Here is a 27,537-nt window from a genome sequence, read left to right as displayed (position 1 = left end):
ACTCTTCGCACTTGATCTTGTTTGTGTTTCTGGATCCTGGATTAGACAGGGTTCCTGGCCACGGGGATTCCTGTGTTCTTTTATTTTTTTGGTTGTATTTTTTTTTGCTATTTTCCTGACTTTTAAGACAGCTCACCAACACTGCAATTAGAGAGAGCCCATTTAGTTCTCATGATGCTGGGAACAAATAAAACTTCTCCCGGCCCTCTTGAGAATAATCAGCTACCATTTAAAAACTTTTTGTTGATTGAGTAATAATATAGATGTACTTAACACTGCTGAACTGTACAAATAAATCATTAAGGTGATAAATTTTGTGTTCTGTGCATTTTAGCATAATTAAAGATTAAAAGGAAAAAAGAAGAAAGAAAACCACAAATTTTCATGGACGTGTACTTTATATCCGGAAAAGAGGCCCATACCTGTGGCCGTGCAGCTGGCCCAGTTTCGCAAAGTGCACACACCCGTGCAGCTGGCGCTCAGGTTAAGAAACAGGACATCAGCCCGCAAGACCCCTCGTGTCCCACCCTTCCAGGCGTGACGTCTGGCCTGTATCACCGTCTGTTAGTTTTACCTGGTCTTGGACCTCTTATAAACAGTCACACAGTCTATCCTTCCTGCATCTGCCTTCTCAAGTGTGTTTGTGAGATTTGTTTTTGTTGTGGCGTGCAGCTGATTTGGGTCCCCTTCTGAATGTTTATTACGTGTTATTGTGTGCTAGGTGCCTTAAAGAATCAGTTCATTTATTGCAAATACTCCACTGAGCTCCATCAAGCTTGTGTGGGAGGCAGAAAAGTGTTGTATGCAATCAGACCTGGGTTCAAATCCCAGCTCTGCCACTTTTTTGCTGTGTGGCTTGAGGCAGATTCCTTCCCCTCTCTGAGCTTCGGTTTTCATAGCTGTAAGGTGGAGCTTATCGTAAAACCTAACTGCAGAGGCTGTGGTGATGTTACTTGGTGATCCTGCACTTGACGGCTTAGCCCAGGGCCTGGGAGGGTCCTGGAGTGTTAACCGTCACTGTTGGTGTCCGGAAAACTGTGCTCTGGGTTTGACGTACAGGCCAAATGGGGGATGGTGCAATATTGACAATGTTTACAAGTAGGAGAAATTTTTTTTAAAATTTTATAGCAGACTTTTTCCTTTTAAGTAAAAATGTCAAACATGCAAAAGTAGACAGAACAGGGCAAGCATTTATCAACACCTGAGCCGATTTCGTTTCCTCTCCAGCCCCTTTCATTTCTTCCCTGACCCGATTATTTTGAAATAAACCCCAAGTTTATCATTTCCTCTATCAGTATTTCCAAACCTCTCTGAAATGAAAGGATTCTCTAAACAGAGGAAATCACAGTACCGTTTTCCCACCAAAGAATTTCACAAATTCCCTAATATAAAATAAAATGATTCAATGTTCAAATTTCTCCGATTATCTCATATATTTGGGAGTGCTTGTTAAATAAAAAATTTTTTGTGACAACTACACTTAATTTCTCAAAGCTTTCCCTTTAAAGGATAGCTTTTAAAAAATGCAATATATACCTTTATTTGTGATTTTTCTTCCCTGTAGGTGTATGTGGGTGTTGGTGTGAGGGGAAGTTCTTTCCCTGCCTTTATCAGTGCTTATCTTTTGTTGTACTCATTCGGCTTTTTCACTATGAAACATTTCAAACATGCAGAAGTAGAGAGAATGGTACGACACCCACCATTCTCCCTGTAGGTACCTGACACTCAACTTTAGTCGTTTTCGTAACTGAAGCCATTTTCATTTCATCGCCACCCTCCTCCCATTTCTCCTATGTGTCTGAAGTCCCTTCTAATCCATAGGTTCCCTTGCTTGCTTTCTTCTTCTTCTTCTTCTTCTTCTTCTTCTTTCTCTTCTTCCTCTTCTTCCTCTTCTTCTTCCTTTTTGGTACTTTGGCTGTGAAAGGAACTGAGTCATTTGTCCTATGCTTTCCCACTGTTTGGACTCTGTTGCATGCCCATGACGTTGATTAGTGTGTTCCCTGTGCCCTGCATGTTCTGTCAACAGGTGTTAGATCAGGGGCTTCATCAGCTTCTGTGCCCCATCTTCTCTTCCTCTTTGTAAGAACATTTCATTGGTGGTGGTAGCACTTCCTACGGCATCCCATCTGGGGACACATAATACCTGACCAACTCTTTCTTTGTGGGGTATTGAAATTAATTAGTATGTGTAGGTGGTGCCAGCCTGGTCCATCCACCATAAAGTCCTCCATCTGCTTTTCCCCTAACTCCATGGGTCTGAAAGTGCAGACCCCAGGCCTGCATCTGTAGCTTCCCCTGGGAACTTGACAGACAAGTGCAAATCTCTGGGCTCATCCCAGACCTACTGACTCAGAAGCTCAGGAGGTGGGCCCAGCCCTCGGTGATTTCACAACCCTCAGTCATTGCCAGGGCCCATTATTTTATTAGGGGTTACAGAATCGCTACATTCTGGTTTTAGTGTTTCATCTACATTTATTAGCTGGAATTCTTCTAATAATAGTGAAAGCAGAGTAAGGGAGGAAAGTTGTTGGGCTTATTAAGTCACAAGAGAAATTAAAAAACAATTTTTTTAATTGAATTTATTGAGGTGACATTGGTTAACAGAAAAATACAGGAAATGTGATTGTTAAGCCCAGGACAATGTATGTTCTCTACTATTCTTTATTTCTCTTTTTTTGAGTAATGGAAGCAATTATTCAGATTTAGGGAATGATTTGCTCATTTCTCTATCGTTTAAAAAAATGAGTTGCTAGATCTGGTCTCCCAGGAGAAATAACCATCCCTCTGAGCAAATCAGCTTCTCATTTTTATTAGTGTTATTTTCACTCCTGAACCAGAAAAGTAAGAAGTATTGGAGCATTTCAGGACCGGCTGCCCAGCTCCAGCACCCATTCATGGGTAGTGGGGTTTACTTCATCTCCACGGGATTTGGGGCCCAGGCGTGAGGATTATCTTGGTGAATTCAAAGGAACTGAATTGTCTTCTGCACCAACCACACAGCATGTCCTGGTGGCTGTACATCCTCACTCAGCCTGCACCTTAGTTCTTAGAGCACAGCAGCAGTGGTTGGAGGAGGGGAGATGGCCGATGGGCCGGCTGGAGGAGCCAGGTGAGAGCAGGTGTCATCAGGGCAGCGCAGCTGCTGCAGGTGTGGTCACGGGTCTGGAATGGGCCACTGGACAGGCCTATACAGAACCTGCTGCCTCAGCACCCACCTCATGGACACATCTAGACAATAAGATAGAGAAGCTGTCACAATGAGCTCCCCATGTGGAGAGGACAGACGTTTAGTGACTTAAAAAAAAATAAAAACAGACTTCTCCTGGTCAGATATTTAGTTTCCCTGAGGGACAATTTGTATAAGAAAGGTGGAATCACTGCTTTGGTCCCCACCACACCCCCACTTTCTTTACCAGTTTTCAAAATAATGGGTGTGTTCCCTAGCATCTTACAAGGATGCCTGTGAATTTTTTAAATCATTATGAGCTCATGGATTTAAACATGAGCTCTTTCAACTCTTCTGCATTTTTCTTACTGATATTCAAACTGTCCTGTATTTGACCAGATAGAACCACAGTTTTATATTTTAGTATGCAGTTTTCTAGACTTTTAAAAGTATATACACATACATGTAAAATTATTAGTCTTATAAATATTTTAACCAGCTTTATTAATCTACATACAGTAGAGCTCACCAATTTAAAAAAAAATGTACCCTGTGAGTTATCTGTCTCCATAGCTGTGTACAGTCATGTGATCACCACCGTAATCAGGATACAGGGCATTCTCAACACCCTGCAAGTCGCTGTGGGACTCTTGGTGGTCAGTTTCCTTCCTGGTTCCCAGCAACCAGAATCTGCTTTCTGTCACCAGAGTTTTGCCTTTTCCAGACTTCCCTTATCAGTGGAGTAACAGAGCATGCAGGCTTTTGGGTCTGGCTTCTTCCACTGAGCATAATGCTTTTGACTTTCACCTATTTTATGGTGCAGTTTGTTTCTTTGTATTGCTGAGTATTCCATTTATATATTTTTTCAACTTAAAAATCTATCCTAAGTATAATGTGAGGCTAACAGTTATCTACTGTATGTTTCACTTATATGAAATGTCAGAAGAGACATTACAAATGTCTCTTTGGAGACAGGTAGGTTAGTGGTTGCCAGGGGCTGGGGGTGGGAACAGGGAGTGACTGACTGCAGATGGGCACAGGGGAACCCTTTTAGGGGTGATGAGAATGTTCCAACATTTATCATAATAATGGATGCACAATATTTAATTTTACTAAAATCACTGAATTGTACATTTAATTTTTTTAGTATATTTTATTGATTATGCTATTACAGTTGTCCCAGTTTTTCTCCCTTTGCCCTCCTCTACCCCGTACCTCCCTTACCTCCAGCAATCCCTCCCCTGAGTTCATGTCCGTGAGTCATACATATAAGTTCTTTGGCTTCTCCATTTCCTATACTATTCTTAACCTCCTCCTGTCTATTTTGTACCTACTAATTACAATTCTTATTCCCTGTACCTTTTCCACCATTATCCCCCCTCCACCTTCCTGCTGATAACCCTCCAAATGGTCTCCATATCTACGATTCTGTTCCTGTTCTGGTTGTTTGCTTAGTTTGTTTTTTTAGAATCAGTTTTTCCCTGGTGTTGAATCCCAGAGTGGGTGGGTTTGCATACCTTTTAAGATCACGCGGGCCCTTAAAGCGGAGTTTCCTGAAAATCTGGCAGTTTCTTCCGCCGCCCCAACCCCCACTGCTTTTTGCAGCCAGATGTTATGGGGGTTTATCTTCAGGGTGCTGGAACCCTGGGCTGTGCGGTCTGGCCTGGGGCTGGGATCATTTGCTCCCAAGGTCTCCCTCCTGGTTTTTATCCACCACACATGAATGTGAGACCATCCCAATCCGCTGCTGCCTCTCCCCACCACATGGTGTTCCCATGCCTCTCTGCCCGTCCCAGCGACTCTGCCCCACCCCGACCTGTCTAGATGAATGTGGCTTCTTTAAACCCTTGGTTGTGGGACTTCCATACAGCTCAATTTTTCTGACAGCTCTGGGTATTTGTTTTGAGTCTAGTTCTAATTCTTTCTAACGTTGTTTGAGGGACTGAAGCATGTCTATCTATACCTCCATGTTGACCAGAAGTCTGAATTGTGTATTTTCAATGAGAATGTTACAACTGGTAAATGACACTTTATTAAATATATTTAAAGATATATTTAGTAAACAAATATCCATAGCTGGGATTTTCAGTGGAATTACAGCATTCTATTGACTGGATGCTCTATGTTATTTAACGAGGTACTCACCCACTGAAGGCCATTTAGATTGCTGTAGATTTGGCTATTCCAAAAAGCACTACAATGTACATTCTTATATATCTGCTAGCACTTAACTGTTTCCTTAGGCTAGATTTCTAGAAATGCAATTGCAGGTTAAGGGGTATGCACAGACTTTAATGCTCTTCCATCCTGAGGGCGGTGTGTGCAAAGGTCCAGCCTCTACACTGTTGACAACACGGGATTTTATCAATAGTTTTACTTCTTGCCTCTTAGCCCCTAGATAGTATTTTACTGCATGAAAGTATCACGGTTTATGTATTTGGTGCCATGTTGATGAACAATAGGCAGTGGTGCAGATCTTTTTTGGAAGGGCCTGGTTGTTTCCATTCTTTGACAATGTAAACAGTGCTGCAGGGGACATCCTTGTACGCGGTCAAACATTTCTTCAGACTGTGATCCCAGACATGGAGAGGTGAGGGCTTTGTCTGTTGTTAGGGCTTAGTTCTGGCCCTATTCTGACCCTATCACCTTATTCCTCAGGGGACCAACCAGGCACCATGGCACAGAAAGGCCAGCTCAGTGACGATGAGAAGTTCCTCTTTGTGGACAAAAACTTTGTCAACAGCCCAGTGGCCCAGGCTGACTGGGCCGCCAAGAAGCTGGTCTGGGTCCCTTCGGAGAAGCAGGGTTTTGAAGCGGCCAGCATCAAGGAGGAGAAGGGGGATGAGGTGATCGTGGAGCTGGTGGAGAATGGCAAGAAGGTAACAGTTGGCAAGGATGACATCCAGAAGATGAACCCACCCAAGTTCTCCAAGGTGGAGGACATGGCAGAGTTGACATGCCTCAACGAAGCCTCCGTGCTGCATAACCTGAGGGAAAGGTACTTCTCAGGACTCATATATGTGAGTATCTTGGGGCAGCTAGTCCCTTCTTCCTGGCCTCCTGTACTCCTAAGGGAAGAGAGGTTTAGAGATGTGTTCAGGGTGCAGGTTGGGAAGCCAAAGGTCTCACTGAGGGTGGCCATATGGTGAGATAGAATCATTCAGACCTGGGTTCAAATCTCAGTCCTGCCCTTCCTAGTTCTGTGACATTCAACAGGTTGTTTTACCACTTGAAGCCTCAGGTTTTCTATCTGTAGAATGGGAATAATTACCCTTCCCATGTGAAGGTGGTGCAAAGATTCCACATGATGACATATGCGGAGTGCCAAGGCGCATGGTAAACACAACAGATTTCAGGGAAGTAGTTCTCTGCACTTTCTCCATCTTGAAAATAAAGATCTCATAACCTCCTGGAGAAGGCTGGCCCACCCTGGCAGCCAGCTGCGAGGGAGACATGGGGATCTGACTAGGTTCTGTGGAGGCCCTCCCTGTCACAAATGGGGATGCCCAGATTGGACCTGGACCCAGCTGACTGTGCAGATCAGAGTGGACAGAGCTGCACAGTCCAATATGGTAGCCACTGGCCACCTGTGGCTAACTAAATTTAGATGTAAATTAAACATCAGTACTTCAAAATTCATTTCTTCAGCTGTGCTGGCCACATGTCAAGTGCCCGACAGCCACCTGTGGCTAGTGGTGCTGCATTGGATAGCCCCGGTGGAAAACATTTCCATCGTCACAGAAGTTCTGTTTGAGTAGATGGTGGGGTTGGGTAACTCAAGAGGGCACAGATTCCTTGTGGGGTTGCACCAGCTCTCCAGGACACAGAGGGACGTGGTAGCCCTGTGATGCCAGACTGGTGATCAGTGGGTCCCCCAGCCCAGCCTTTGTCTGTCTTGCCTCTGAGAAAGGGTATGCTAATCCCTTAGACAAATTACCTAATTTCTATCAAATTTTGCCTCCTGCTCTGCAAAATGAATACAAGGATAGTAACAGCCTCACAGGGTGATTACTCTAAAAAGAAAGTACTTGGCATGTCTCCTGGCACCTAGTAGGTGCTCAAAATGCTAGGTGGTGCTGCTGTCGTTATTACTGGCTATGTTGTTGTTGCCATCATCCTTGTTATCGCCAGTCCGATGTCCTCCGCTCCTCTGTAAACTTGTGGGAACGGGCACTTCCATCACTGTGCCCTCTGGTCCTGCCCTTTACATTTTGCCATGTGAAAATTACAAAAGCCCTTTATCATCTCTAAAAATGTCCTGCTGATTTTTTTTCCTAATTAGGAAAATAAGACACATTCACTATAGAAGGCTTGGAAAATTTAGAAAAGCCCAGCAAACACAAACCCCTCCCCCAAGAGATAACAGCTGTTAAGAAGTTGGTGTGTCATTGATGTCTTTCTTTGTGACAATGGTTCGCGTCTGCATATTTAAAAGCCTCTGCAGGTCAGTGAATGACCTCTTTTTTCCATGCACAAGTCAGTGCTGAGCATCCCCCATCTCAGTCATGACTCCCCCATCCCAACATCCTTTTAAGGACTTTGTAATCTATCCCATGCATGTATCATCTTTGATTATCCATTTTTCTAATGGATAGTTCAGAGGGGGTTTCAGTGGCTTTTCAAACAAAGATTTTATTTATTTATTTTTAGACAGGGGAAGGGAGGGAGAAAGAGAGGGAGAGAAACATCAATGTATGGTTGCTTCTCGCATGTTCCCTAATGGGGACCTGGCTTGCAACCCAGGCCTGTGCCCTGACTGGGAATCGAACTGGCAGCCCTTTGGTTTGCAGGCTGGCACTCACACCAGCCAGGGCTCAGTGGCTTTTTTAAGAGCCTTGGGAAAACAGGGGAGTAGCTCATAATTACATGAACTCTAATCCAGGTTCTATATCTTGCCGCATTTTATCTGAATAAAGATGCTTGTCCCATGTTACAGGAGAGCAAGCTGAGAGGCTCAGAGTGCTAAAGGCCATCCTCACTTCCCTAGCTAAGCAGGGGAAGTCCTTTTGTCTGAGGTACTCCTTTTATGAAAATATTATCAACCTGGGGCTGTCAGTGTGGGACAGTTGCTTCAAAGGACACCAGTCTGCAGGGAGCTGCAGGGAAAATTTGGCCCCCTCAGGACCAGGTCTCTCATCTAAGATGTGTCACCTCTATCCAGGGAAGTCGAGGACAGGCCGGTGCGTGAATCTCACCTGCTGTTCTCGGACACAGAATTCAAGTCCAAAATAGAAATCAGAAAAAGAAAATGAGGGGTTTATGATGGTCCCAAAACCCAGAATATCTTCTGACAGCAGATTAAAAACTGAATCAAAGCTTCAAATTCCTGCCATGTTTCTCTGGACAGATTAGATGAAAAGTGTTTCAGCCTCATGACCACGTGCCTTCTCCCGTCTTGATCCTTTCTGGTCTATTTAATCACTTAAATAGAAACCGTTGTCCACGATGAAGAAAATCAAGGGGAGGGCAAGTTACTCTGCCAGCACATGATTACAGAAGGTTAACAGGTGGGAAGCAGGGTGATGCTAAGGCAGCTGGGCGTGCCCAATTCTGCCCTTGGTGATGAAGAGAACTTTCCCCTCTGTTCTGTAAGGCTCACCTTAAATGATGCACTTTTGAGAAGGTCCTGGCAATTGTCTTGTCCTCTGGGATCTGGAAGAATCTGTAGGAGCCAGAGGGTCCTGGCTCCTTATCTTACAGATGCAAGTTTGGGGCTCAGCCATATCCAGTGACTTGCCTGAGCTGCCACTGACCATTCGTGGTACACTTGGGGCATGAATGTGGGGCATGAATATAGTGCTGACTCCTGGTCCAGCGTTCTGTTGCTTTTCTGGATGGGTCGCTGGTTGGGTTCTCTCTACCTGGACTTTTTCATGACTCTGTAGCAATCAGCTCTGTCCCTGGTATTGGTTGGGGGATAGGACAAAGGTTGCAGATGGGAGGAGCTCGATGAAGACGTGGTCTTATGAGTACTGGTACTGTGCCAAGTCCTCCCCAGCCCATTCCATCCATTATGACCCTTGTGAGAGCAAAGCTTATGTCCCACACTGCACATGCAATGACTGAGGCAGAGACATGGCGTGACTCGCCTGGGAAGGGACCTGGGTCAGACTCCAGCCTGCCCCATTGTCAAGTGTGTGTGCTCTTCTCTCTCCAGCCCCCTGTCTGTGGGGTGCTGAGCAGTCACAGGGCCCAGTCCTGGCCCCAAGGCTGCCTTTTTACTAAGGGAAGAAAGATAAGACACACTAGGTGCAAATATATAATGTGGATTCTAAAACAATAAATGGGTAAAGAAAGGGTGGTATCCATACAATGGAATGTTATTCAGCTTTATAAAAGAAGGCAGTCCTGTCATGTGTGACAACGTGGATGAACCTGGAGGGCAGGATGCTGTGTGAATCAAGCCAGACACAGAAGGACGCATACTGCACGATCCCACTTATATGAGGAATCTGAAACGGTTGCTCAGAGAATCTACGAGTGGAACGGTGTTTGCCAGGGGCTGGCAGAGGAGGAAACGGAATTACTAATCAACGGGCATGACGTTCCAGCTAAACAAGGTGAATAAGCTCTAGAGGTCGCTGTACAACACTGTGCCTACAGTCAGCCACACTGGACTGTGCACTTAGCATGAGATCCACCCTCTTAACGAATGTTTAAGTGTTCTTACCAAAAAAAATTTTCCCCCCTAAGACATGGGGTCCTAAACTCAGTGTTTATGAATGGGTGCTGGGGAGTTTGTCGGTCTCCTGACATTTGAGGAAAAGTTTGTGTATATGTACATTTTTTCTGGGCAGAGAGGGTCTTAGCTTCCATTAGACTCTCAAAGGAGCCTTGTCATCCCCAGGACAGCAATGGCAACCACTACTCATTTAACTCTTACTATGTTAAGAGTTTATACTAATGTATTATTATTGTCACTATTATTTTTTGTGTAAGAGAGATTTACTATTATTGAGCCCCATTTTTGAAGATAAAGAAACTGAGACTTAGAAAAGTTAAATAACTTGATGAGAAACAGCTGGGTCTTAAACCCAGAAAGGCTGGCCCCAGGACTATTGCTTTTAGCTGCTGTCTCGTTTAATTCTTCCAACGAACCTATAAGTCAGTGACTACTACCCCATTTTAGAGACCAGGCCACTGAAGCTCAGATGTGCTCAGTTCCCTCACTGGAAGTGGGTAGAGCTGGGGTTCAAATGAGATCCATCTGCCTCCAGAGTGGAGTGAGTACTTATGATGGCAAAGGGCCCTAGGGTGACAGGAGGCTCAGACTAGGTGATGTGTGTGGGCTGGGGCAGGTGGGCATGGTGCCACAGGCATCACTAACATTGAGTTGGGCAAGCCTTAAGTGCATGGAAGGAAGGAATCAAACCTTTTATTATGATTTCTTGAGCACCTACTAGGTGCTAAACCAGAGATCACAAGCCGTTGGCCCAGAGTGAGTGACAAAAAAATTGAGTTAATTTGACATATCAAGAGAGAAAGAGAGAGAAAGACAGAAAGAGAGAGAAAGAGGAAGGAAGGATGGATTTCAGTTTCGGGCATTGCTTGAAACAGCAGAGGACCTGGAACCTCTGGACCTAGGCCACCAGGTAACAGTCCCTTTTAGATGGGCTGTGTGTACTCTTTTTCTGCCAGCCCCACAACTCCCTGTCACCTCCCATAGTCTGGGGCCGAGTGTTGATGGCCATTGATTACTGTGCCTATCTTTTTTTTTCCCCTCATACCTGGCCCATTTCACTCACATCTTACCTGCCTGGTCCCTGTAGACAGTGGGACATTCCATCCTGCACTGATCCCCTGGGATTTGGAACATGATCGAGAGAGCAAAGGGGGATGTACCTTCCTGTTCATTGCAACTCCATGTCTCGATTCCCTACACATAAGCCCAAAAGGAAATTTTCCTTGTTCTGATTCCACTGTTCTAGGAACACCACAGGGTAAGGAGGGGTATTCCTTCCAAACTCCAGCAGCCGATGAGGTTTTCATAGACTCCTGGTGCAGTGATCTTAGCCTTCTCTGGAAGGAGTTTCCGCCCAGGGTCTCTGGGAACAAGCCATGAGCAGAGGCTTCCTGGGTACCAGAGGGTCCTGGAGGGTGGAGAGAAAATACAATTGGAGGCTGCCTTTTGTTGAGTCCATGAACCAGCTGTCTAGAACTTTCAAGTTGTTATTGCTTCAAAAAACCTCCCCAGGAACACAAAGCATCTATGCAAAGACCACAGGAGAATATTTAAAATAAGAAGCATGCATCATAAAATGCCAGGGTCCCCCCTCTTTAAACCTGATCCCCAACCCTGTTCCCTGGAGTTACATCTGATTATCAGGGTCATGTACGCATATGTACACATATAATCAATATAACCCCCCAAATCATTTCAGACTGGTAGGAGGCCTGCACCATCCAGGGAAACCCCAGGGCCAGCGCACCCAGTGGACAACTACAGGCCACATCGGAGTACCACCACCCTGCCTCTGCACAGCTGATCCTCCATGGAGGGGAAAGGGTGGTGGTCAGTGCTCACAGTCAGTCCTTGTAGCTGACTGGCCTGGGTAAATCCCTCCCACTGATCTGTCAACAGCAACCAAGGCTCAGCTACAAGAGAAGGTTGTACCTTGAGTACCCAGCTTGGGTGATAGGGGATGCTGTGCCACTGGACCTACAGGACACCTACTACATTAGGCCACGCTACCAAGACAGGGAGTCATAGCAGCTCCACCTAATACACAGAAACAAACCCAGGGAGGCTGCCAAAATGAGGAGACAAAGTAACATGGCCCAAATGAAAGGAAAGATCAAAACTCCAGAAACAGAGCTAAACAAAATGGAGATAAGCAATCTATCAGATGCAGAGTTCAAACACTGGTTATAAGGATGCTCAAGGAACTTAGTGCAGACCTCAGCAGCATAAAAGAGATTCAGTCAGAAATGAAGGATACACTAATTGAAATAAAGAACAGTTTATAGGGAAACAACAGTAGAGTGGATGAAGCCAAGAATCATATCAATGATTTGAAACATAAGGAAGCAAAAACAACTCGTCAGAACAACAAGAAGAAAAAAGATCCAAAAAATTAGGATAGTATAAGCAGCCTCTGGAACACCATCAAGAAGTCCAACATTTGTATCATAGGCATGCCAGAAGGAAAAGAGCAAGAAATTGGAAATCTATTTGAAAAAATAATGAAAGAAAACTTCCTTAATTTGGTGAAGGAAATAGACATGCAAGTCCAGGAAGCGCAGAGTCCCAAACAAGATGGATGCAGAAAAGCCCGCTCCAAGACACATAATTAAAAGGCCAAAGGTAAAAGATAAAGAGAGAATCTTTTTTAAAAGTATATTTTATTGATTATGCTATACAGTTGTGCCTTTTTTTTTCTCCCCCTTATTCCCTTCTGCCCTGCATGCCCCCTCCCACCAGCATTCCTCCCACCCCCTTAGTTCATGTCCATGGCTCACACATAGAAGTTCTTTGGCTTCTCCATTTCCTATACTATTCTTAACCTCCTCCTGTCTATTTTGTACCTACAATTAATGCTTCTTATTCCCTGTACCTTTTCCCCCATTCTCCCCTTGCCCCTTCCCCATTGATAACCCTCCATGTGATCTTCATTTCTGTGATTCTGTTCCTGTTCTAGTTGTTTGCTTAGTTCATTTTTGTTTTTAGGTTCAGTTGTAGATAGTTCTGAGTTTGTTGTCATTTTACTGTTCATAGTTTTGATCATCTTCTTTTTCTTAGATAAGTCCCTTTAATATTTCATATAATAAGGGCTTGGTGAGGATGAACTTCTTTAACTTGACCTTATCTGAGAAGCACTTTATCTTCCCTTCCATTCTAAATGATAGCTTTGCTGGATAGAGTAATCTTCGATGTAAGTCCTTGCCTTTCATGGCTTGGAATACTTCTTTCCAGCCCCTTCTTGCCTGCAAGGTTTCTTTTGAGAAGTCAGCTGGTAGTCTTATGGGAACTCCTTTGTAGGTAACTGCCTTCTTTTCTCTTGCTGCTTCTAAGATTCTCTCCTTATTTTTAATCTTGAGTAATGATGTGCCTTGGTGTGTTCCTCCTTGGGTCCAACTTCTCTGGGACTCTCTGAGCTTCCTGGACTTCCTGGACGTCTATTTCCTTCACCAGATTGGGGAAGTTCTCCTTCATTATGTTTTCAAATAAGTTTTCAATTTCTTGGTCTTCCTCTTCTCCTTCTGGTACCCCTATGATTCAGATGTAGGCACGTTTAAAGTTGTCCCAGAAATTCCTAAGCCTCTCCTCACATTTTTGAATTCTTGTTTCTTCATTCTGTTCTGATTGAATGGTTTATTTCCTCCTTTTGCTCCAAATCATTGATTTGAGACCCAGTTTTCTTCCGTTCACTGTTGTTTCCGTGTATATTTTTCTTTATTTCACTTTGCATAGCCTTCACTTTTTCCTCTATTTTGTGACCATACTCAACCATTTCTGTGAGCATCCTGATTACCAGTGTTTTGAACTCCGCTTCTGATAAATTTGCTATCTCTTCATCTCTTAGTTCTGTTTTTGGAGCTCTGATCTGTTCTTTCATTGGGCCATATTTTTTGTGTTGGTGCACCTGTTATGTAGTAAGGGCTGGAGTGTTAGGTATTCACCAGGGTGTGGCAACCCAGGTTGCTGTGTTGTGATGCTGTATGTGGGGGAAGGGTCCGAGAGGGAACAATGCTGCTTGCTCGGCTCTCAGCTGGCTTTCAGTCACTTCCCCTGCTACCCACAAGCAAATTGGGCCCTTCTGTGCTGATTCCCAAGTGGGTGGGTTTGTGTACATTCTAGGACTCTGTGGGTCTCTCCAATGTACTCTCCTGTGAGGCTGGGAGTTTCTCCCACTGATGCAACCTCCACAGATTTTTATAGCCAGAGGTTTCGAGGCTTTATTTCCCCACACTTGAACCCTAGGTTGTGAGTCTGTCTTGCTCCCCAGTTGTTCCTCCAGCTGCTGCCTTGATACGTGTCCTCTCTGCCCCAACTGCCCATTTCTGTCCCTCCTACCAGTCTGAATGAATGTTTCTTCTTTAACTCCTTGGTTGTCAGATTTCCATACAGTTCGATTTTCTGGCAGTGCAGGGTGGAGGGGGACAAAGGGTGAAAAATTGGGACAAGTGTAATACCATAATCAATAAAATATAATTAAAAATAAAATAAAATAGCATATAAAGGTATTTAGATCTTTTTCTTTTATCTCCATTCTTCCCTTTTCAGTTCCCCTCCTTAGAAAAACCATAGTCATCAACTTCATGCCTGGCTGGTATGGCTCAGTGGATTAAGTTCTGGCCTGCTAATCAAAGGGTCACTGGTTTGATTCCCAGTCAGGGCACATGTCTGGGTTGTGGGCCAAGTCAGGTCCCCAGTAGAGGGCGTGAGAGAGGAAACCACACATTGATGTTTCTCTCCCTTTCTTTCTCCCTCCCTTCCTCTCTCCCTAAAAATAAATAAATAAAATATTTTTTAAAAAGGAGAAAAACCATAGTCACAAATTTCAAATGTAGCCTTCCAGCTATATTTTATAAACAGGCAAATATATGTATACTTGTTTATGTAAACATATATGCATTTATATATGTTATTTTTAATGGCAGCTTGCCATAACTGGTACACATTTAGGTGGTTTCTAGTCCTTTTGCTGTTAAAATGAAAGCTGCAGCAAAAGTGTGTTCTTGATGGACTGTGTCTATCCCTAGACAGAGATTCAGAAAGTTGTGACATTGCAGTGCAACTGGTACGGAGAGTGTAGTTACCCATCATGTTACAGATGGAGGAGAGTTGTCGGCTCAAGCCATACAGGTAATGAGGGCCATGCTGAGGTCCCACCCAGGCCTGTGTGACTTCAAGCCTGAATTCTCTCCACCTTCCACCACTCTTCTTCGTGTCTGACAGAGCTGTGGGAGCAGCCCGTGCTCAGGGCTGCAAGGCTGCCCATATAAAGTGTCAGGGAAAAACTGGAGTCCTTTCCTAATACGGTCACAAGAGGGAAGCCCTGGGCCTGCAGCTGGGACCTGCTGGTGGTGGCACTGAGCCCTGAGATGCAGACTGGGACAGGGGAGGCTGGGTTATTGTAACCTCTGAACTTGACCAGCTGGAGAGGAGCTTGTGGGGACATGTGGCAGACACACAGCCAACTGCAGGTGGGCTGGTTCGGTTGAACACAGGAGGTGGAACCTCCAGACTCCAAAGCCCAACCAATCTTCCTCTTGGATCCTTGTACTTTGAAAAGGTTTGCTGAACTGAACAGAGGTTTGGATCTGCTTGGAAGCCTGGATTAAGTGCTTGCTTGCGCATAGCTCTAGGAGGTATCCCAGCAAACAGGAGGAGAGTAATGGTACTCCTGCAGATGCTGGTGATAGAGTTAGGAAGGTCATGTGTTCCTACCTTTTCTCTTTTATTCATTTTTTTAAGCAGATATTTACGGAGTGTCTGCCATGTGCCTGGCACTGTGCTGGGTGCTGGAGTAGGATGGTGTGCAGCTCAGTCCAGGAGGTGACAATTAGGCTTAGTCTTGAAAAAGGAGATGGCAGTAGCTCTGGGAAGATGAGAGTAGGGGGAAGGCATTCCAGGTAGAGGGAACAATATGTGTGAAGGTTCTAAGGTGGCAAGGTTTACATCATCATGAAAGAAAGGGAGAATAGTATATGTAGTCAACTAACATGAACTGAATGCCTGCTATATACCAAGCAATGTGTTAAATGCCTCATGAGTGCTATCTTCATAGATAATAGCAAACTTGTGAAGGAGCTGCTATTACATCCCTCCCCATTTTGCAAATGAGGTTAACTGAGGCTCAGAGAGGTTAAGAGACTTACCCAGTGTCGCATATCTAGAAGGAGCAGAATGAGGGTTCAAACCAAGTCCCCAGTACTCAATTCTCTACCACTTACTGTCTCCAGGTCAAAGACTTGGGGTGGTGTGGTTTGGGCTGTAAATGACACGTACATTCTAAAAAAGGGCATGGCAGCTGGAGGTGGGTGTGGCCCTGGGTGGGCCCATGTAGAACTGAGACCTGGAGGAGACATCATAGGGCTAGGTTGACCTTCGTTCAAATGATCAGGCCTTTCTTGGCACTTGCTCTGTGGGAGGCTGATTGCTGGGGCCCAGGACACAGATGAGTAGGGCACACAGCTCCTGCCCTGAGACAACTTCGCCACTCACTCAAGAAACACACACTGAGCACCTGCTGTGTGCTGGCCCAGGGCCAGGCCCCAGGTCACAGAGATGTAGGCAGCACTGCACCTGTTCCAGGGAAGACTTGTAATTTACTTACCTCTCAACATTCAATTAGTGAGAATTTAGTGAGCACCTACTATATGCCAAGGCCCGTGCAGTAACTGAAGAGGAAGAAGAGGAGGCTCCCTGCCATCAGGGCACTTGTGGCTGGTGTCCGTGGGTGGGTCGGAGGGTCTCCAGGCAGACTCATCTGGCTGGGTATGGGTCCTGCACCCTCTTTACTTACCTCTCACCATCACTTTTCTGCTCCTTTAGGCACCAGCAACACCATATTGCTTGCACCAAACAGCAGACTTTACCCCTGCCCCATTTTTTACTTCTTCATCTTTGGCCTGACACCTCTGTGCCTTTGTTGCCCCCTGAGCTGAACACCTTCTTGTCTATTAACACTACAGGAAACACTTCCCCCCAGAAGTTTTCCTAAGCACCCCCATTGTGAGTTAGGATCCTTTTTTCTTTGTTTCCCTAATCTTTTGGGCTCCATTGTTGCTCTTATGATGTTATTTTTAAATGTCCTCATCCCCCTTCTGATCTGTGGGCTCTTTGAGGGCAGGAGGTATTGCTGATTTATTTGTCTCCAGCATCTAGCTTAGACCTGGTATACCGTAGGCACTCAATAAACAGTTGGTGGATGTTTAGACATTCTTATCCTTTTCAAGGGAATGGTGAGAACCTGTGAGATTGCTCTCTCCTTTGCCACCTATCCTGTATCTTTAGAAGAATCCCATCTACCACCTGCTCCCTGGTCTATCACACAGGGTTGTCTCTTAGCAGGTTGAGTCCTGCAGGGACCCTCCCACTGTCCACTCAGTTGTAGCTGTGACTGAAAGCTCCTTGAGGGCAAGACATTGTATTTTTTGTCTTCTACTGTAACCCCAGAACCTCGCACAGTATCTGGGACAGACATATTGAATGAACAAATGAGTGAGTGAGTGAATGAATGAATGAATGTTTGATTGTTTCTGTAGGATGAACATAAGTCAGACAGCCAAGTGGACAGTGCTCACACCTGGGAGAGGGCTGTGCTGGGCTTGGCACTACCAAGGTCTTGTTTAGTGACTTTGGTCCAGTTGCTTATCCTCTCTGGTGTTTGTCCTGAATGTAACCCCTAAACAGAATACCTGCTTCTCTTCCTTTAGTCCCTCCTTGAGGAGTTGAAGGGAAGATATGCTTCGTGACCATCAGAGCCTTAGGCAGCACTAACACTATCCTTTGGGGAAAGCAGTTCCCGTGGGACAGGTTGGAGCTTGTCTCCTGAGCTGTAACCTCAACCCATGGGAAGATCCGATGTAAATAGGAAACAGTAATAACAGTGATGGTCCTCACACGTGCACAGCGAGGGGGGTTGCCGAGTGGCTTCCCACCCCTTTCCCTGTTCTGATTATTTTCAGATGCTCCTATGAACTTCGTAGGGCAGGACAACTATTGTTTTTAATTATGGTAAAATCCATATAACATAAAATTCACCATTTTAACCAGTTTAAAGGGTAGAATTCAGTGGCATTTAGCACACTGTAGGTGGCCTAGAAACCCAGTCCTGCCCTTTGCTTCTTTCCCCACATTCAGCTTATCAGTGGTGCCACGGAGTTCCCATTAGGACTCCGAGCCTCAGTTTCCCCATTTCTAAAATGAATATGAGTGCATCTGTCTCATTGTGCTACCGTGAGGATGGAGCAAGAACATGCACAATGGGGCTGAGTAAATGCAGGCTGTGATGGGTGTTGTCTCGTGGGCTGCATGTACAAGCTCTCCTCCCTGCCACGTTCCTGAAGTAAGCTTGGGTTCTCTGTTTGGCAGACATACTCTGGCCTCTTCTGTGTGGTGGTCAATCCCTACAAGCAACTGCCCATCTACTCAGAGAAGATTGTTGAAATGTACAAGGGAAAGAAGAGGCACGAGATGCCACCCCACATCTATGCCATCGCTGACACGGCCTACCGGAGCATGCTGCAAGGTAAGTTGGCCTTGGGGGTACAGTGGAGGCCTGGTCACAGTTTCTCCTTCTGGGGAGCCCACTGAGGGGCTTAGGGCCACCTCCAGAGACTGCTGTTCTGCCCAGGCCCCTCCTGTCCTGCCCACCTACTGTTCTCGCCAAGAATGTGGAGTTTGGCAGGCAGCACTGGGTGACAGGAGGGCTGTGACTGAAAAAGGGAAAAAAGCAAGCTGAACATCTGTGTTTGCAGCCCGGAGGGTGAGAGCGGAGAGCTTGGGCAAATACGGGCATGCACCCTCTCTGGCTCCAGCTCCAGCTCCAGCTCTCAGTCCTGCTGGCTGCCCGAGGCCCTGGCCTTGCCATTTGTTTGTAAATGGTGTAATGCTCTCACCTTGGAAGGCAAGAGGGTGGTACCAGCTCTGGGGCTGAGCCAACCAGCCCTAAATTTGCAACCAGCTGTCACTCACTGCCCATGAGATTATTGGCAAATGTCTTCTCCTCTCCAGCCTCAGTTTCCTCATCTGTTAAAAGGGGGTGATAGTATCCATCTTTCAGAAGGTGTTGAAGACTGTAAATGCAGGCTTTTCCAAACTAAGGACCTTTGCACATTCTCTCCATGTTTATGTATCATTATTATTAAACTTCATTGAGGTAAAATATATATATGGCAGAATGCATAAAGTACACAAATTTAAAGTATCCAGCTGAAAATTATTTTTTACATGTCTAGAGTTGTATAATCACTACCCAGACCAAGATGTAAAATATTTCCAGAAAGTTTACTCATAACTCTTCCCAGAGAACAGGGCAAAGCTTGACAAGTTGGAAAGTTAAAGGAGAGAGTGATGGCAATCTTTACTGCAACGCAAATGCCCATAGGCCTCTCTATAAAGTTAGAGACTGGCCACTGGGGTGCTTTATACAGAAAGGTAAATAAAGATAGGTAGAGTAATACCTCCCCGACGCCCCCAGAGTAACTGCTATTCTGACTTCTGCCACCATCAGTTTTGCCTGTTCTTACACTTCATATAAATTATATCCTTATATAATTAACTAAATATTTTTCTTATGAGCTCCCTCCCCCCAGAACCTATCTCAGACTAAGTGAAAAACAGAAGTAGCGCTGGCTGGGTGGCTCAGTTGGTTGGAACGCAAAAGGTTGCTTGTTCGATCCCCAGTTGAGGCACATAGGGAGGCAACTGATAGATGTTTCTCTCTCTCCCTCTCCTTCCCTTCCTCACTCTCTAAAAATCAATAAGCATATCCTCGGGTGAGGATTAAAAAAAAACCCAAGCAAGCCAGCAGTATACTATATTAGTAAGAGCATGGATTCTAGAACAGGTCTGCCTGTGTTCAAATTCCAGCCCTGCCACTCACTAGCTGTGTGACCTTGAGCAAGCTACTTTCCCGCTCTGTGCCCCTGTTTCCGTTTTTATAAAAGAGGATTACAGTAACCGTGACCTACCTGCTAGGCTGATGGGAAGATTAAATGAACTATTGTGGACCAAGTGATTAGAATAAGGCCTGGTACTTGGTGAAAACTCACTAAGTGTAAGCTATCATCATCATCATCATCATCATCATCAATCATCATCATCATCATCATCATGCACAAAACCTGACGTTGGACATAACCAGCCATATATATACATTTTTTCCAAAGACACATTGAAAATAATATATAACTATTAAAATAAAAAGTATTAATCTGATTGGTACCTAGAATTACCTCACCATTTGTGCTTGCAGTGCCTGATGTGGCAAAAGCTTGAAGAGTGAAAGTTGGCTATTGTAGGGCTTCTTCCCAGCCTCTATTGAATAGGACTTTGGGCCCAGGCACACATCTCTTCAACACAAACACACACATTCACTCTTATTTAATCATCAGCACAGTTCTGTGGGGTAGGGTTGGTGTTTCCACCTGCAGGTTACAGCAGAGGCAACTGAGTCTCGGAACATGTTTGGAAACCCAGGTCATGACCAAATGGGGCAAGTCTGGTTCAATATTAAAAAATCAACCAATATAAGAGTATAAAGAAGAAAAAACACACTATAATATCAATTGATGTGGGCAAAACATTTGACAAAATTCAGTATCAATTCATGATCAAAACTTCTAGAAAACTAGGAACAGGAAGGAATTTCATTAACTTGGTAAAAAGCATCTACAAAAAACCCTACATTTAACATCATACTTAATAGTGAAAGTCAATGCTTTCCCCCTTACCTTGTGTAACAAGGTAAAGATGTCCACTCTCACTCCCCTTATTCAATATTGTACTAGAAATCCTAGCTAATGCAATAAGGTAAGAAAAAGAAACTGAGGCATCTCTAAATTGTGACCTTTTCCTTTTCAACTCCCTTGGTATCTTCTCAGCAAATCCCTCAGAAAGCAAATCCCTTGCTTTCCTAATGAAAGTGTTTTGGTTACACAGTAAAAAGAGCAGCACCCAGCCCAAGTGTCCATCAGTAGATGAGTGGATAAAACAACTATGGGACATTTACACAATGGAATACTACTCGGCCATAAAAAAGAAGAAAATTTTACCCTTCTCAACAGTATGGATGGATCTGGAGAACATTATGCTAAGTGAAATAAACCAGTCAGAGAAAGACAAATACCATATGATTTCACTCATATGTGAAATCTAATGAAGAAACTGAACTAACAAGGAAAATGGGGCCAGACTCATGGATGGAGAGCAGGAGGACAGCTGGTGGGGTGGGGAGGTTAGGAGGTGGAGAGGGGTTAAGCAAAAAGGAAAAAGAACTCATGGACATGGATAGCAGTGTGATGATTGCTGGGGGGAGGGGATGTAAGGGGACTAAATGGTAATGGAAAAATACAATAAAGATTAAATAAAATTTAAAAAAAATTTAAAGAACAAAAAATAAATAAAAAGGGCAGCACCCATCCCAGTAGCATCCGTCTTTGGAGTGGGATGAGAGGATTTCCATTTCTATAAATGGTTCTAGGGTGAGGTACAGGAGTTCTCCTGTGCTTGCACTTGGGAAAGGGCAACAGGAAAGGTCTATGGCAGTTTTAAAGCTGTGCACAATTGTTACGTGATTGCTTAGTGTGACTCTCCCAGAGGTGGCACACTGGCCCCTGGTGGGTGGCTCCAGCCCTCAGGTAAGTTTGGCTTGGTCCACATGGCGTTTTAAGGATATTTGAATTAGTCACCAACTTTTAAAAATTGGGAGGCTGTACCTAAAAATCCAGACCTCTGTGTTGTTTTGGAAATATTGGAATGTCTAGCAACACTGGTTCTATGTCCCCCAAGTCAGCCTCCCCTTTGGTGGTGTGTGAGTTGTAGAGTTCCCAGCCCTCAACTGGCCTGATGAGCTCGTTTGTGTTAACTGCCCAGCCCCTGCATTTGACTTTGCAACCCTGGGGACCCAGTTCTGGAAACTCCTCAGGGCAGGGATCCCAGCTGTGCCTAGGAGATACTCTCCCAGGTAGAGGGGCTTAGGTAGAAGTGCCCCCAGTTTCTGACAGAGTCAGCTAGACCCCACGAGTATAGCCTGAGTTGGACCACTCCAGATACAAGACTGCCATTACTTCCAAAGACCAGCCGATGGTGCCTCACAAGGAGGGTTAAGGAGATACAGTCTCAGGTTGTAAAGTGTTAGGTATGTGCCTTTGTTTAAAAAATCCTTTGTGGTCTCCCTTTTATGTACAAGTATAAAATGGTCGTCCACACACCTCTTTGGGAAGCTGAACATCACAAAGTTACAGTGTATCATTTGGGGTGCTTTTGGTTTCGGGAAACATAGTGATGGGAATTTATTATCTCACATAACAAGAAGTCTGAAGATTGATGATTTCAGAGTTTGTTAATTCAGCAGCTCAAAAACTAACTTCTTTGGAATTTTCTTGGCTTCTTCCTCATGTTTATAAGATGGCAGCCATAGCTCCAGGTATCCTCATGTGATAATATCCAAAAAACATGGAGGAAGTGGAGGATTAAATTTTTTCCCTGTGTCTCTTATTTATCAAGGAAAAAAGCCTTTTCCAGAAACTCCTCCGCAGGCCCCCTCTTATGTTAATTAGCTAAAACTTGGTCACATGTCAGCCTCTAAACATATCATTGACAAGGAGATGAGGATGTTTTTGACTGATTTGGACTATTCCTGGTTCTTTCCTAGAGCTGAGGGAGTTCCCACTAAGTACACTTTACCTGAAAATCAGAATGAAATAAAATTCCGTTAGCAATGGGGAAGGGTGGTGGGGGGAGTGACTGGTAGGCACTGCCACAGTGCTCTTAAAAATATATGTATAACTTAAAAAAAAACCTTTAATATTACATTTGCATTCTAGAAGTATTAAAACATATATCAACGCAAAAGGGACCCATAATTCTAGCACCCATGATTCTATCACCCAGAGATCACCACCACTGACATTTTGGTGTGCAACCTTTTATACGCTGAGCTGAATGGCACGAAATGAAGGAGGTTTTGACTCTCTGAAAATAATTGGTTCCAGAAAACATATCACTTAAAACAGGGACCAAAGTTCTACTGTCAGTACTAAGGGGGAAGAAGGTTTTGACAAGGCTTAAAAAATAGCATTGCAAATTATATAGTTTTATTTTATCTTACATGCCACAGGAATTTCATGGTAATTGCTACTGGATGCTGATTCTTAGATTGAGTATAAAATTAATTAAGGGTTGATTTTTTTTGTTTGTTTTTTGTCTTTTTCTTGGACAAAATCGTGTGAAAGCATAATACAGCATTCTTCATATCGTGCTTGATTTCTGTAAGAGGGTAATTTTTACAGACTGACTTGAGCATCACCAGTTCCCCGAGGCCTTCTCGTGCCTGCGGTGTTCTGCAGTCTCTCAGAGCCGCCTCTGTGTTACGGTTCATGATGACTCTCTGATACTTTTTCGTGGCCTTTTGTGGCCTTTCGTGGCCAAAGTCAAGCTCGCTGACTTTGTGACACTCTTCACCTTCAGGAAATGGGCAGTTTTGCGGAGTTGTCACTTTATGTTGTGTCTGCGTCACGGTGGAGGCTGACACTCAGCAGTCAGCAAGGTGAAGCCATTGCGTCGGTGGGGGCGGTGGTGCCTTCGTGGGGTCTGATTCCTAAGTGGTTGGCTCGTTGAAATGTATTTTTGTGCTGTGATGTCTTGTGCTTCATAGACAACCTCCAACTGTGGAGCAGGGATGACAGGCCCTCTGTTTTTACACATTTCATTCCTTTTCGGGTCTATGTTTTACCACAAACTTATCTAGTGAAACATAAAATCACTTGAAAATCTTGGCATGCTTTGAACCCCAAGAGAAAATGACATCCGTGGGCACACAGGCCCATAAAAAAGATAAGCTTTTTATTTTATTTTTTTTAAAGATCTTATTTATTTTTAGAGAGAGAGGGAAAGGGAAGGAGAAAGAAAGAGAGGGAGAGGAACATCAGTGTGTGGTTACTTCTCACGTGGCCTCCACTGGGGACCTGGCCCACAACCCAGGTAATGTGCCCTGACTGGGAATCAAACCGGCACCCCTTTGGTTCTCAGCCCGTGCTCAATCCACTGAGCTACACAAGCCAGGGCATTCATTAGTTTAAATGGTAATTAACAGCTGCTGTGTATGCATTCATTTTGGTGTTCCCTAGTGCTTTCTGGCAAACTTGTGATGATCGACTTTAACGAAAAAAAATCCAAAGAATCATGGAGACAAGTGTAAACTTGGAAAAAGTTTTTTTCTTTTTCTTCTTAATTTTTTTGGTTGACACTAATATAGATGTCCCCATTCCCCCCCTCCCCCGCCACCCACCTACTTTGCCTGCCTGCACCCATCCCCCACCCTCCCTTCCCCCTGGCCCCAATTTTTTTCTATGAAGTGGGAATTTGGTTTTGGCCAAGGAACATGTAGGCCCATTTTGTGACTCCTTTGAGCAATGTTGCTGTCCCAGGCTGGAAAGGCACTTGGCTGAGATCCACACTGAGCTTTCTGTCTTGTTGGAGAGGTACCACTAGCAACTGTGGCTCCCTCCTCCAGTCCTGTGTGGAATAAGAAAGGGTGTGAAGAGGTGAGGTTGGGAGGGGTGGATGACACAGTTACTGAATATAGAAATGAATTACACAGACTTTAAATTCCTGAGGCCCCATAAACTCCATCAGACCCACAAACATCATCTTTGTCTGTTCATCATTGTCGCTCCAGCACATCTACTGATACCTGGCATGTAGTAGCTGCTCAGTTAATATTTGTTAATGAATGAATGAAGAACTATTAAGAGTTTTTTAAAGAAAAGAACGGATCAGGGTCAGGATGGGTGGGGAGGGTTGTCTGAGAGGGGTGGAGCTTTACAAGCCTTGAGGGATGGTTTACAAGGGTGGGAGGGGGAGCTGGGGTGGTGTGGAGGTGAGAATGGGTGTGGTGAAGATGACAGAGGCCAGTCTGAAGATGCTGACTTGTAGACTGCAGTGGGGAGCTCAGTGCTCCAGGCTTAACCCTTTGCTGCCTCGGGTGAGCTGGGAACAGGGGAAGGGCTCCCTAAGACATAGTTCACTAACACTCCTACCCAAATGGAAGCCAAACCCCTTAGAGGAGAAAGGGATGTAGGTATTTAAAATGCATTATATATGTATGTCTATGTGTAAATTATGCCATGTTTACTTTTTAAATATTCCTATGCTTTTTTATTTTTGGAGACATGATACATTCAAATTCAAAAGGTGAAAAATTTCCCCTCAACCCTTGTGCACCAGACCCCGAGTTCACCTTCCCAGAGGCAGCCATGGTCTCCAATTTGTTAGGTATTCTCGAGAGTGTTTTACACATGTGTGCAGATCCAGGTGTGATCCCCCCCCACATGGCGGCATTCCACATGCACTGCGCTGCCCTTCGCTGGTCTTCCGTGTCGGCGCCTAAAGAGGATCCCTGTTCCCTGTTCCTTTTCAGTTTTTATTTTTATTAAAGGTGTGCATGAAAATGGTTTAGAGTCAAATAATTCCTCAAGGCTGTTAAGAAAAATAGCCCTCTTTTGCTGCATCTCTAATTTCCACTTCTCCAGCGATAACACGATTGTATCAACTCTTGTTGCTGGTATCTTGATATTTTCTAGTTTTAGGCATTACCGATTGACTTCTCATCATGAACGATTAGGATTTAGCTCACTCACCTCCTTGCTTTGTCCTTACTGCCGCTTCCTCACACACACACGTGTGCACACGCACACACGTGCCCCATCTCATAAACTTCCAATATAGTTTTATATTAACTTCGATGGATTCTATATTGTGACTGTGGAGATGCCATTCGCAGCTGAGCTCTGCACTTTCTCAGGATTACTTTTCCTGTACAATTTCTTCCTTTCCCTGGAGTTAGTAATTGTCTTATTTTGTCCAACTTGGTTTTCTGTATACTTAATCACTAATTCTTCCCCCAATTCTCCTTCTAAATGCATTCCTCTCCTTTTAATATGCCCAGGTATGTGGGGGGGATCCTATTGATATTCTCTCCTTAAAGCTGATTGCCCCTGGGGCCTTCCACCTGCCCTGGTACCTTCTATGAATGTAGCTGACATCTGGGATCTTCCTTATCATCCTTGGAATTCCCTTCAGTGCTGTCGTGGTGGATCCTTGTTTCCCAGTTTCCACGTCTTCCTCTTGTTTGATTTACCTCCTTGTTTAAACAGAGCACCTTCTCTAGCAGCCTCTCATGAAAGGATGTATGCGAGGCAAATTGAGATCTTATATGAAAGATTTGATGCTTCCTTTATATTTAAGGGATAGTTCAGCTGGGCTTAAAATTTTAAACATGAAAATAGTTTTCTTTTAGAACTTTAAAAGCATTGCTTCTTTGCTTTCTAGCTCCAGTTTCATTTTTGAGAAGATAAAAACCAATCTGTGCCTTACTCCTTTGTGTGTGACGAGTTTTATGCCTCCCTCCCTTTTTGGAAGCTTTCAAACCCTTGTTTCTCCTCTTGGGATGATGAAATTTGTCATGGTCTGTTTTAACCCATGTGACAGAGACTTAGGGGGCCCTCCTAATCTGTAAACGCATATCTTTAAATTCTGGGAAGTTTTTGTGAGTTACTTCCTTGATGACTTATTTCTCTCTGTATCCTCTGTTCTTTTTTTTCTAGAAGTCTTCTTATTTCTATAACGGAACTCCCAGACTGTTCCTATCATTTTCATCTCTTTATCTTGTCTCTTTCATCTCCTTATCTTTTTTATTCTACTTTCTGGGCAATTATTTCAACTTTATCTTGCAATCCTTTTATTGAGTTTTTAATTCCTGCTATGATATTTTTTTAATTTCTAAGAATTCTGTTTTGTTTTCTGAATATTTCTTTCAAAAAAGCATTCCTTGTCCATGTAAGGTGATGTCCTTTTTCTGGAGGATGCTTCTCCCTGCATAGTTTCTCTTTCCTCCAGGGTGCATATTTTCTTACCTGTTTTAAAGTGTGTCTGTCGTATTAGTGGCTTCTTTCAGGTGTCTGGCGAGTCTTGGCTGTCCGTCCATCTGGAATGCTTTAGTTCATGGGCCCCCCGAAGGTGAAGGAAGCTCTGTGCTGGCAGGAGGAGCTTGCTGCTGATGAGCTAGGCTGTAGGGTGGTGGAGCTGGACCATTCCACTGGGGCACTTCTGATATATCTTCCAGTCTTTTTTCTTGGGCTAACATATGCTTCAGAGAAGACTTATGCAATCTTCTGTCTGCAGGATAAAGAAAGATCTGCCTACCACTATTTTGCAGGTCCATTTGAGAAGAGCGTAAGGGTTTTAAACTGGAATCTGCACACTATCCTCTTTCTTTCAGTATGGTCTCTGATGCCCCCCGGACAGAGATGCTGTATTTAACCCTCTCCAGAGACTAAACTTGCCTCCTCTGTGGACTGTGGCAGGCCAGTCACTTGGCCTCAGGGAGTGTAGACGATACCTGGAGTGTCAAGCAGCTTCTCCAACAGACTTTCAACCAATCCTTAGGGTTTTATGTCCTCCTTCACCCTCTTCCAGAGGCCCTGGGTGATGCTAATTGCTGAGGTTTGGGCCCAAGCAGAGATTCCGTGGTGAAAGTGGGTTGCTTTTCAGCTGTCCCCACTGCCAGCTTAGACTTCTTTCTTGGGACAGCCGTCACCTGTCCTGCTTTCTGGCTTCCAAGGCTGTGTTGCTGGCCCCTCCTCTCCAGTTCACCTGAACTGGTTCATGTGTTTTTGAAAAAAATCCTTTACTGTCATTT

The 27,537-nt window shown here is 44.4% G+C and overlaps 1 protein-coding gene across 4 annotated transcripts in view; it reads left to right on the top strand.

Moving 5' to 3' along the window:
• Window positions 1-27,537, top strand: part of MYH11 (myosin heavy chain 11) — a 121,745-nt gene that overhangs the window by 7,300 nt on the left and 86,908 nt on the right. For all 4 annotated transcript variants that reach the window (XM_053929453.2, XM_053929449.2, XM_053929459.2 and 1 more), the window contains exons 2-3: window positions 5,825-6,186; window positions 18,207-18,363. In XM_053929453.2, the coding sequence (XP_053785428.1) occupies window positions 5,842-6,186; window positions 18,207-18,363 (502 nt within the window). In that variant the 5' untranslated portion in view covers window positions 5,825-5,841. The remainder of the gene's footprint in view (window positions 1-5,824; window positions 6,187-18,206; window positions 18,364-27,537) is intronic.

The sequence above is a fragment of the Desmodus rotundus genome, chromosome 1 (genome assembly GCF_022682495.2).
Source record: "Desmodus rotundus isolate HL8 chromosome 1, HLdesRot8A.1, whole genome shotgun sequence".
NCBI lineage: Eukaryota > Metazoa > Chordata > Mammalia > Chiroptera > Phyllostomidae > Desmodus > Desmodus rotundus.
This window is presented reverse-complemented; position numbering and strand designations above follow the sequence as displayed.